This window comes from Amyelois transitella, chromosome 28 (genome assembly GCF_032362555.1).
Source record: "Amyelois transitella isolate CPQ chromosome 28, ilAmyTran1.1, whole genome shotgun sequence".
Lineage (NCBI taxonomy): Eukaryota > Metazoa > Arthropoda > Insecta > Lepidoptera > Pyralidae > Amyelois > Amyelois transitella.
In genome coordinates this window covers 2,263,117-2,276,010 of record NC_083531.1, presented here as the reverse complement: position 1 = coordinate 2,276,010, position 12,894 = coordinate 2,263,117, and the positions used below count along the sequence as shown (strand labels likewise).

Below are 12,894 nucleotides of genomic sequence, written 5' to 3'. Positions count from 1 at the left end.
ATGAGAATCGGTTAAGCTGTTTCGGAGGAGTAATTATTGTGACACGAGAATTTATATATATAAGGATATACATATAAATTTAAAAATAAATATTTATTACCGTATATAGTGCCGTGTGGTTCCCGGTAGCAACAGAAAAAAGAACAGGACTACTCCATCTCTTTCTCATGGACGTCGTAAAAGGCAGACTGACTGAGGGATAAGCTTATAAACTCGAGATTCCTCAAAACCAAACCAATGACTAGGTACACAACAGACAGCATACACTGATGAAACCTTCCTCCTGGCTTTAGCCCAGGTTGCACCCTCACCACTCTGGAGAGGAGCCCGGGACCTTTTACCCTGAATTCGACGAGTCAGGGTTTTTACACGAAGCCACTCTCATCCGACCTTCACAACCATTGCAGGGGAACCTAACTTTTATTGGATTGCCTCAACAAGAAGGTAGGGAGAGCCCTGTAATTTTAACGCCCTGTCGAAATGCGAAGTCGCCACGCAATCCTACTACTATTATAATCCTACTACTATTATAAAGGCGAAAGTTTGTATGGATGTTTGTTACTCTTTCACGCAAAAACTACTGAACCGATTACCATGAAATTTGGTATGTAGGTAGCTGAAGACCCAGAATAACACATAGGCTACTTTTTATCCCAGAGTTCCCGCGGGATTGATAGGGTTTCCATGCGGACGAAGTCGCGGGCGGCCTCTAGTATCCAGTATAGCACATCAATCATATAGTCACAAACCTAAAGCAGATCAATGGCATCCGATACTACAGACATAGCTCTACATAAATAGCGACGATGGGTATCTGTATCAAATAGCAGAGACCCATCAACGCTACACTTATCACACAGTAATATCCAGTATACCCATTTAATAAATAATTTATTGCATATATCAAAAAAAAACACAAACACATCCGGTTGCCTGAATGTGCATGGTTTCCTTCCGATGTTTTCCCACACCGTAAAAGCATCGGTTAGTATTAAAACTAATGTACCTAGCATAACTTCGAAAATACACATTGGTCGAAGTGGATTCGAACTTGTGCCTTTAATGCGCATTTTAACCATACCGATTCGAACACCAACGCTCTCTGTTAAGATCGTTCAACAACAATACACTTTCACCTTCATTCATTTCGTAGTCACACTTGAGATTCGCCGTGACCCCACAAGTGACTTGACACACGACAGGTCAACGACCCCAAAGGGAAAAGGTAGGCAGAACACGAGTTTTCCCCGTGAGTGTGGCACGTGTTTCCGCAGTTTGACATAAGGAAAACTATCTGTCTACAACGCTAGGGATATATATATATGTATATACATATAATCACGTCTATATCCCTTGCAGAGAGGATATATAGAGGCTATACAGAGCCAACAGTCCTGGAAAGTCTGACAGGCTACTTTCAGCTGTTTGGCTATATGACAGAATTGAAATTTCTATAGTGACACAGGTTGCTAGCCCGTCGCCTAAAGGAAGAATCCCAACTTATAAGCCTATCCCTTAGTCGCCTTTTATGACATCTATGGGAAAGAGATGCGAGCGATCCTATTATTTTTTCTATTGATGCCGGGAACAGATCAGTCTTTTCAAGACTGTTGGTAATGTCTACCCCACAAGGGATATAAACGTGATTATATGTATGTCAAATATGTAGTATATAAACAAAAATCATACGAACTTCTAGCGTCTTAAATGCGACTCCCGTCAGACTTTCACAGTCTGTGGCATAGAACCTAACCCACCCAATGATCCAATACTCGTATCATGGTTCAACATCCGGGTCGTCTAAATGTGTCGGTTTTCTCACGACGACGTTTCCACGGTTAGATGTCAAACGAATCATGTCCGCGGTAAGGTTAAAATAGGGATGGCGATCGATTAATCGAAGAATCGAAGAAGAATTATTTAAAATCGATATGCAGTACTGAATCGATCCAGGAAAACGATGTTTTACCTTTGAAAATCTTCTTCGATTTTATTTTAATTTAAATATGGGCCCTTCCCCGATGCTTCAAACTTTATTTTAAACAATAACTACATTTTGAAAATAAATGTTTTCTTTCATATCTGATCTCATTTTGATATAGAAATAAAATTAAGGTTATTATCGAACCCTAAAAAAAACTGATCTTTAAAATATTTTCTCATAAAATGGATTTATTTTACAATACAAATGCAAACTTGAAAAAACAAAAACCTTTTTTCGACCACAATTTTTTTTTATCGATACATCCGCTTACGATTCGTATCGATTCGAAAATCGATCTTTTTCGGAAAGTATCGCCATCCCTAGATTAGAACCTAATCGATGGTACCAACAAACAGGGCCGATCTGCACTAGTAAGTACAATGCGTACGTCACGCAAAACAGTACATATTATTTAATTTTCTTACAAAAAATGTTCATAACTTCATCAATCACCGAGCGCGACGGTTGCATACAAACATACAGTCAAGGTCTGTCCGTCTGTTTATGTATTCCGTTCTCGGGTTTTCCGGGAGCGTTACATTCTAGACGTGTGTTAACGACGGACCAAGTTAATAGGCGCCTCTAGCGGTCTCGTGTTGCGGTTTTGTGTTGGTTTTTTTCTTTTTTACATACATACACACATACATATGGTCACGTCTATATCCCTTGCGGGGTAGACAGAGCCAACAGTCTTGAAAAGACTGTAAGCCTATCCCTTAGTCGGCTTTTACGACATCCATGGGAGAGAGATGGAGTGGTCCTATTCTTTTTTGTATTGGTGCCGGGAACCACACGGCACCTTTTTCTTTTTTCTTTTCTATTTTTTCCCATTTAATACAAGGTTTGTTTATGTTAAACTAGCGACCTGCCCCGACTTCGCATGTCATTTATAGATATATACATTTTCTCAGAAAGCACTCTTTTCAACATTTCAAACAGGAAATCCGTCCGATTAGCGCATAGGCATACAGACAAGGAAAATGGGGACTTTTCTTTATAATGTATACTAGCTGTCCGGCAAACGTTGTTTTGCCATATAAATATTATTATACTAGTAAAAAATATCTAGTTAAATAAAAATGTTAAGGATGGACAACCCTTATCACTATGGGGTATGAAAAACAGATGTTGTCCGATTCTCAGACCTACTCAATATGCTCACAAAATTTCATGAGAATCGGTTTTGAAGAGCAAATAAACGTTATTTATTTTAATCGCTCAAGCTCTTTCGAAGGGGTACGGGAATGAACATTGTGACGCGAGAATTTAATATATAAGATATTGATAGTGCTGTAAAACATACATATACATAGGTAGTTATCCTAGAGAATCCAGCGGCTCCACCCGCATATAGCCCTTCACCCGCGGGAATTTCGAAAAATCCTATCTATTCCTTCCTTGACCCGAGATCCCTACATCGGATAAGTCTTAAAAAAAATACAAACAAATATATATTTACCGTTTTTAAACTTCAACGCACATTCGTTGAGAAATCAATACCAGCTTTTAAACACATTCATTTTGAAGGGAAAGTTAAAGGTGTTGCGAAATTGCATTTGCTGTAAAAAATGTATTTAAAGTTGCATAAGGCATAAAGTCAGCAAGATACAAGGCACATTATCTATACTTATATTATAAAGCTGAAGAGTTTGTTTGTTTGTTTGAACGCGCTAATCTCAGGAACTACTGGTTCGAATTTAAAAATTCTTTTTGCGTCGAATAGACCATTTATCGAGGACGGCTTCAGGCTATATAACATCACTAGCTGTGCCCGCGACTTCGTCCGCGTGGAATAGTTATTTTGTCAGGCGGTCACGCGTATTAGAAAGAACGCTGGTTCGCCGTATTAAATGTTTCGCTGCAAATTGCTTATAACGACTATATCTCAAAACCTATTCGTCTGATTTATATACTGTAAATGGCAATTTTAGTCTACATGAAAAGCTGAAAGTAATAAACATATTTATTTGGATAAGGATTAATACTGAATTAAAGAAAATTGGTTTCAAAATGACTTATGTTTATAATTAAAAAAATAATCTTAAAAAATGAACATAAAAGTGGTTATTGTAAGTAAACCTTAAGAGATAGATATATGCTCTCGCGGACTTTTTTATGGCAAAAAATGAGTACTTCACATCTTTAGTACATTGTTTTACTATATCTTTGTTGGTTTGCGCAGCGTTCGCGTGGAAAGCTCGCAGATTGCCGACTCATTCAACTTTCACCTGCATTGTTGACGTTTCCCGTAGGAAATCCAGGATAAAATGTAGCCTATAGCCTTCCTCGATAAATAGACTATCTAACAGTGAAAGAATTATTCAAATCGGTTCAGTAGTTTCTGAGATTAGCGCGTTTAAACAAACAAACAAACAAACAAACAAAACAAACTCTTCAGCTTTATAATATTAGTATAGATGCTGCAACTATAAGGAGCAAAGGAATAATGGAAAATGTGAAAAAAGCGGGGCAAATTATTTATCCTTGAGGGCTTCAATGATGCCCTAAATATTAAACTAAAACTATCACACGCGGATGAAGTCGCGGGCACAGCTAGTTACAAAATATGCAATGTTTTTTAAAAAAAATGTTATATTTGTTGCTTCTAACCTATAACAGCTATAAACCTCTGCGTGGTTACTTATAATTTAAAAATATATATAGAAAGCACCAATTGAAAAAAGAATAGGACCACTCCATCTCTCTCCCACGGATGTCGTTAAAGGCGACTAAGGGGTAGGCTTATAAACTTGGGATTCTTCTTTTAGGCGATGGGCTAGCAACCTGTCACTATTTGAATCTCAATTCTATCTTAAAGCCAAATAGCTGAACGTGGCCTATCAGTCTTTACGAGACTGTTGGCTCTGTCTCCCCCGAAAGAAATATAGACGTGACCATATGTATGTATGTATGTTTATACAATTAAAAAAAAATATTTTTAAACGAATCTTTAAAAACACTACACCGAAACCCTGTTTCTCCTATTAGGCATTAGGAATCCCAACTGCGTACATTCCTGACAACTTTTTGTCCCGCCTTCCGTCCGACCCGAAATGCGCGTGCCTTAATGAGCCCAAATTCCATGGTTTTGTTGTGGCGTATCTGTATTATCTATGTCATTCATTCATTCATTGTTGATTGAAGAAAATGCTGCAGTGCAGTTTGTTACCGCTTCTTCTGCACTGACGCCTCGGAAGCGGCAGTAAACTTAGTTTTAAGCAATTTATTTGACGTCAACCATTGTTGTGAAACCAAAAGTTTTGACAATTAGGTATTAAGCGATATGAAGTACCCTATAATAATGAATAAACATTTTGAATTTGAATTCTTATAATCACGTCTTACGTCTTAGCTGTAAGGGTCAATGAAAAAATTTAAATTCAAATAGTGACAGGTTGCTAGCCCATCGCCAAAAAGAAGAATCCCAAGTTTATTAGTTATTTTCCTGAGTCGCCTTTTACGACACAAATGAGAAAGATATGGAGTGGTCCTATTCTAAACTGCTAGGAAAAACGCCGATTATAGGTATCCGTGCAGAATTCTTAGAATTCTTTCACTTCATGCATCATTTCCTTTTCTTATTACATATTTTCTAATTATTTCTATCTTTTTTAATTTATTTTTTTCTTTGAAGGATTTGAAGTCGAAGCCGCGGCTGCAAATGAAATTTTATTTTTTCCCTTAATAAATTACACTTGCCCCGAACTCCTGAGCACAATTTTTTTTCTCTCTCGACACGTGCCTCGTGCAATGGGCCGAAATTCCAAAGAGTTTTTGTTGAAATTTGACGATGAGTCAGTAATTTTTAACGCGACCTCGACAAAGAAAGAGTTATGTTGTACACTACCAAACTAATATTATATTAAGATTTGTACTTTGTTTAGTGAATAAATACACATACATACATACATAAGGTCACGTCTATATCCCTTGCGGGGAACAAAGAGTTGAAAAGACTGAATGGCCACGTTCAGCTGTTTGCCTTAATGATCCATCGCCTAAAAAAGAATCCCAAGTTTGTAAGCCTATCCCTAAGTCGCCTTTTACGACATCCATGGGTAAGAGTATTATGGGTTCGATATATATAGGTATGTATTTTATATATATGGATGAGAACTATTCTTTTTTGGATTGGTACCGGGAACCACACGGTACGTGAATAAATTTTGTATAGACTTTGTTGAATTTTCTAAATGCGAAAGTAAGTTCATTTGTTTGTTGTCCCTTCCCGCGATATCGTCTGAACCAATCTTCTTGATATTTTGCGTATATACATATATATATAATTAACAGTCTGAAGCAAGATATACTTTTCATCCCGGTAAAAACTCAATTACCCGCGGGGTTTGCTAAAAACCTGTATTATTTTGTAGATGGCGCCAAATTCGCGCGAGCGAAGCTAGTTTCCCATAAAACTGGAATCATACATACGTTTTCATAATTATATCATAAATTATTTATTTCTATAGTCGTATTAGGTACTAGTTCCGGGTATTGATGGTCGGGCTAATAAATAAATGATTAATGATATTTGCATATTACTACAAATTATAATACCTAAGTACTATATTACGATGACTGTTTTCCTTGATCGCTTGTAAAATATTGTCCCCTACGTAAAACAAGTGTCCAACTTAATTTAGGGCTACCTTGATCTGTGTAATTTGTCCATTGTTTATTTATTTATAAGAAATAGCTACTTACATATATATATACATATAATCACGTGTTTATCTCTTGCGGGGTTAACAGAGAAAACTAACAGACTTGATAAGACTCAAAGGCCGCGTTTAGCTCTATATGGGTCAATTATGGAATTGAGATTCAAATAGTGACAGGTTGCTAACCCATCGCCTACAAATGGAATCCCAAGACACCTACCTTTTACGACAACAAAATTACAAAATATATGGAGTGGTCCTATTTCCGCAAAAAACGCTCTATCCGGATATTCGCTTCACAAATAAATAAACTTCTTCACTTACACAAATAAATAAACTGCGTGCTGTTTATTATTTAGTCTTGAATTAAATAATTATTCTGGTGTGAATTTGAAATAAATAAATCTTACAACGTTAATTTGTTTCAGATCTATCTTCGGTTCAACAATATGCTAAGAGACATCTGAACTAAAATCAACATGGCTTCTTCAAGGACTAAATTGGCTCTAGTTTTAGTGTGCATGTGTGTGTTGAGTGACATAAAGTGCGACAGTGAAGTGAAACTGAACTACGACATCGATGAACTTAAAGCATCAGAACTGTTAAGAGGCAGTGGGGATAACGAAGAAATTAAAGACACACAGACACAAATAAATACTGCAGAATTGGACAAAACAGATATCATTGAAGACGCTGACGATAATGGTACAGTGGTAGATAAATTTACAACTGTTGATGACGCTCCAACGACGACAGAATATCTAGAAGCTTTGGCGCTAAGCGATGTAGTAGAAAATAGTAATGAAGAAAATGAAGCGACTACAACAACAGAAGCGGATACAGACACTACATTGTCTATAATAGACAATAATGTTTACAAAAGCAGAGACGACATGGTGGATATTTATTCTGATGACCGCCTCAATACGAAGGTGAGTAATGACAATATTTTGCTTTTGTTGTAGATTGGAATATAGCATCACTGCTATATATATAAAAAGAAACTGGCTGATCTAACACACACCGGTCGGATATAGAAAAATAAGTAGGGATAAAAATTAGAAGAGTTTTACTTGTAATCGAAAAATCAAACAATTAGCATACGAAAGAGCGGATTAGATTAAGATTTATATATTTGCGATGCATTTGCCTTTTTTATACCCACGGCAATTTATATTATTGATTACAGGCTGACGCAACGGCCTTACCTACCACAAGAACGGTGGATTCAGATGGGTTGGTGCCCAGAATAGCTGAGTTGGACGAAGAAATGGACGTGGGACAGAGAAATCCTAAGACCGAAAATTGTACGTATTTAACAAAATCACTAAAGAATAATAATGATAGATTATTTCACGTGCTGAAGCCACCGAGCTTTACAGCAATCAAGAAACAATGGAAACAAGGTATGATGACGAAGAGAAACTTGATAGACCCTAAAACAATTTGCATTACGAAATAGGACCACTCCATCTCATTCTCATGGATGTCGAAAAGGCAACTAAGCGATAGGCTTATAAACTTGGGATTCTTCTTTTATGCAATGGGCTAGCAACCTGTTACTATTTGAATCTCAATTCTATCGTTTCAATTTACGAAAAATTCTACCAGGCAAACATGAATCATGAACATTGTTTTACAGCTGGCCCTAACCCGCCCGTCGACAAACGTAATTACGACAAGCCGCGCCCCTCCCCCGCAGTCAGCAAGAGCACCACTCTCCGTTCTTGGCTTGAAGACTCATGGCTCCGCCCGCCCACTGGCATCCTGGTACCTCTTAGGCCTGTGGCGCTGAACAGGGCCTTGGCTGTTTGGAATGATCTCGTTGTTGATGGTTTAAATTTGACGGATATCATCATCATTGGATACGACTCTAATGGTAAGTACAATTATGGAGAGGAGACAAAAAAAACTAACAAACAGTCTAATCTAGTCTCTCAGAAAAGATTTTCATATTAGTTTGAACACTGATGAAATTAGTCACAGAGCCAATCTTGAATCAGAACGCGAATAACGCCAAAGGGAAAAACTTGTCCTTGAAGAAAGTCAGATCAGCAGATGATCATTTATTTCCGTCTCAAGTTAAATCGGCAATAACTACAATTACAAATGTAACAATAAGAGATTCATACATTTTTCCTACGCCACTAAATGGATCATTACAAACTACTTGCAGAACAAATTGCGTAATTATAAACGCATAAAAGGGAAACAATCAGATTATGTCACTGACTGAAGGTTGGATACTAATTATGAGGATCTCGAATCAAAACTTTAGCACTGCGTTCCACGTTTTAAAACTAAAGACTTTTTTTTTAATAATGCCGGCAAAATAATGACATTACACAGATTAATCTAGCATCTAAATAAATTTAAATGTCCAATCGAAAAATCTTTAGAAGTCGCTCGCGTCTTACCGCTGGATTGTCTATCCCATAATCAAGTAATTACTTGCTTACGTCGCCTTTAACATTATTTTTTAATAAAGAAATAAAGACTCTTAAAATTGAGTGTTTACCTGCACCTACAGATGAAATCGAGTTTTCAAATTGTGCAGTATCTTACCTGAAACAAACAAATACGTTATTGTAAGATTTCTATTCAAATAAAGCATGCAATCCGTAGTACAAAATGTTATTAATACATATGTTAACCTAATTAGTTGACAGTTCTTGAAATTGTAGGACTACAGGTAAGAACTGCTTGTGGGATGAGTAGATTTAACACACCTTCTAATTCTATGTCTACACGTTTATATTTAATATACTTTCAAGTAGGTAGGGATTTTTTTAATAAAAAATGATTAATTTGAATGTTCAAAGCGGCTTTGAGGACATAATGTTATTATTATAATGGGAACGAAATCTACGCACTCAGTGTGTCTAGATTTCTCAAGTGTCTTTCAATATTATTAAATTTCAATGGAAATTAATCGAAATATACTCACACCCGGCCGATATAACTGGACCGTGACGCTTACATAAAGGTCTGAATGTCTTTACATTCACAAACAAGGTTAGATTTAGCAATTATTATGTGTGCTGGCCACAAGTTTTTTACTTTATTGTAAAAAGCGTTAATAAAAGAAAACGAATGTGCAATGTTAAAAATAAATTAATTCAAATACTAAGTTAAACATAACATGATCATATGCTAGTACAGTATTACCACAAGTTACACCGATACACCGGCGCAGTAATCTAATTTCTAATTGGCGCGAAAATATTTGAACGGTTGAGCCAATCAGAGCGCGCAATTTGAACCCGCGAATTGAACTGTCCACTATTGTACTACTATTATGAGCGAGATAGCAGATGACATTTTGTTTATGGGTAAAATCCAAAAATTTAATTTTAATTTTAATGAATGTGTAATAAGGACGAATTAAATAAATTGAGTTTTTATTCAGTTTGATTCGGCGATAGGTTGCGGTATTCTGCTACGTCGAATAATGTTGAGGTGACTTATGAACGTGGTAGTAATGTAACAGCTTTAAATACAATAATAAAATATAGAAAGACACCATCTGTAAGACAAGAGTTTGTCTGTAGTCAATGAGACAGCTGATGCGCACATATTTTTAAAACAGCCCGTCTCTCAGGACATATTGAAGCAACATTTGTAATTGTAGGTGTCAATTGGCGTTCGAGACACAGTCTTCAGCCGTCTAGCAACGGGATAGGTGACCGGGCAGTTTCTGAAGCGCTGTCCAAGTTACTCATGAAATACCAGGTGAGCATTGAAGACGGAAGACTGACAGCGGTATGAATCACTAGAGTTTGTCCGCAGCTGGACCCGCTGAAATTTGATTTTAAAAGTATCTGAAGGGATTAAATATTCTGAAGGACCTTCAGATACTTTAAAAATCAAATTTCACAGTTTCTAAATAAGACCTTTTTTTTTTCTTCAAAATTGACAATGTCCGTGTGAATTTTAAGAAATTTTTAACATTCTCACTAAACTACACTTCCCATGAACTTACTTGGCAAATTGCAGCCGCCTAAACTCGTGGCCTTTCAGTCCTTAGTAACCAATGAAGAGGTGTTCCTGATGAAGCAGCATGCGTAAAACAGGAAAAACCATTTCCTTTATTTCGTAAAATCCTTTCTTAGCGCCCCTAGAAAGAAACCTACTAGTCCAAGATCCCAGAGCCGTAAGACACAACTTATTTTCTAAAGAATGGATCTTTCGATTCTCAGTAGTCTTTCATGTACTTTTAATACCTGCATGTTTGTGAGACTTGCCCGGTGACACCTGCGCAGGTACCAGGCGAGAAAGGTAACTAAAAATCACAGTTACTTAACTTAAATTTTTATGACTGATTTTTATATATATTTTATAGACTATTACTCTGAAGTCATATCAGAGAAGTCAGACGCTTTCCATGCGCCAGAACTTTTGTCAGACGCTTTAAAGCTCTATCAAAAAAAAATTAACTTAATTTATTTTTAAATGTCTGACTTTTATATATGTTATTCAGATAACTATTACAAAGTTGTATTAAATCAGTCAGACAGTTTGTAATGACCAAACACCCCTTAAACACAAGAATTACTCAGCCTCGAGTATGAGCGCGATAGCACAATGCGCATGCGCGTCAGAGTAAAATATCTAATATTTGAAAAGTACTTACTGTTTTCAATTTCATATTTTTGCATATCTATTCAAATACGATGAAATTTATAATTAAAATAATAATTAATCATTTTTAAAATAATATAATATATTGCATACTAGCTGTTGCCCGCGACGTCGTCCGCGTAAAGTTCGAGTTGAATCTTAATCATACAGTCTGATACAGACAGACAGACAAAAAATGTAAAAAAAAATTCTCTATTTGTTTCAGTCAAAATATTAAATGTACAGACAAAATATTTTTACCGTATGATTATATGTAGTATTTTGATTTTCAGTTTTTTTAATAAATACTCAAACAACACAAAAAAAAATATTTTTAATAAAAATTAATATATATCTTGTTATTGTTGGGACTCGAACTCGGACCGCCAACTTCACAGTCTCACGCGCTAACCACTGGACCATCGAAGCCGTTGCGGTGGTGTCGAAATTAAAGTAGACTACATACATATGGTCACTTCTATATCCCTTGCGGGGTAGACAGAGCCAACAGTCTTGAAAAGACTAAATGGCCACGTTCAGCTATTTGGCTTAATGATAGAATTGAGATTCAAATAGTGATAGGTTGCTCGCCCATCGCCTAAAAAAGAATCCCAAGTTTGTAAGCCTATCCCTTAGTCGCCTTTCACTTATATTTATATGTTATAGGTTTACTATTACTATACTATTTTTTAATTGTTTATGATTTTATTTTTACGGAAAATTCTGCCAGCAACGACAATCTAACTGATGATGAGGACGATGACTTGAGTGGACAGTATAGAGATTTAATAAATGATGAAAATTCAAATGATTATTTTGATGATGAAGATGATAAAGAGACAATAAAATAATTATTCAATTGATTAATCATTATTAATTATTTTTTTATTGAAATTATTATAATAGATATATTTTTTTAAATAAAATAAAAATCATTCTTTTTGAAAGGCTATTGCTACAAAAAAATTCATTTTCCCCTATTTATATGCAATATATTATATTATATTAAAAATGATTAATTATTATTTTAATTATAAATTTCATCGTATTTGAATAGATATGCAAAAATATGAAATTGAAAACAGTAAGTACTTTTCAAATATTAGATATTTTACTCTGACGCGCATGCGCATTGTGCTATCGCGTTCATACTCGAGGCTGAGTAATTCTTGTGTTTAAGGGGTATTTGGTCATTACAAACTGTCTGACTGATTTAATACAACTTTGTAATAGTTATCTGAATAACATATATAAAAGTCAGACATTTAAAAATAAATTAAGTTTATTTTTTTTTGATAGAGCTTTAAAGCGTCTGACAAAAGTTCTGGCGCATGGAAAGCGTCTGACTTCTCTGATATGACTTCAGAGTAATAGTCTATAAAATATATATAAAAATCAGTCATAAAAATTTAAGTTAAGTAACTGTGATTTTTAGTTACCTTTCTCGCCTGGTACCTGCGCAGGTGTCACCGGGCAAGTCTCACAAACATGCAGGTATTAAAAGTACATGAAAGACTACTGAGAATCGAAAGATCCATTCTTTAGAAAATAAGTTGTGTCTTACGGCTCTGGGATCTTACTCTAACATGCCAAATTTCGTGTCTCAAGCCCAGGCGGTTGGGGCGTGTG

At 35.8% G+C, this 12,894-nt stretch overlaps 2 protein-coding genes across 3 annotated transcripts in view; one reads left to right on the top strand and one right to left on the bottom strand.

The window, feature by feature from the left end:
- The window catches only part of LOC106134385 (uncharacterized), a 72,863-nt gene that overhangs the window by 41,569 nt on the left and 18,400 nt on the right, over positions 1-12,894 (bottom strand). The window lies entirely within an intron of this gene.
- Positions 1-12,894, top strand: part of LOC106134386 (uncharacterized) — a 33,145-nt gene that overhangs the window by 3,846 nt on the left and 16,405 nt on the right. For both annotated transcript variants that reach the window (XM_060952488.1, XM_060952489.1), the window contains exons 2-5: positions 7,074-7,577; positions 7,835-7,952; positions 8,288-8,524; positions 10,277-10,377. In XM_060952488.1, the coding sequence (XP_060808471.1) occupies positions 7,125-7,577; positions 7,835-7,952; positions 8,288-8,524; positions 10,277-10,377 (909 nt within the window). In that variant the 5' untranslated portion in view covers positions 7,074-7,124. The remainder of the gene's footprint in view (positions 1-7,073; positions 7,578-7,834; positions 7,953-8,287; positions 8,525-10,276; positions 10,378-12,894) is intronic.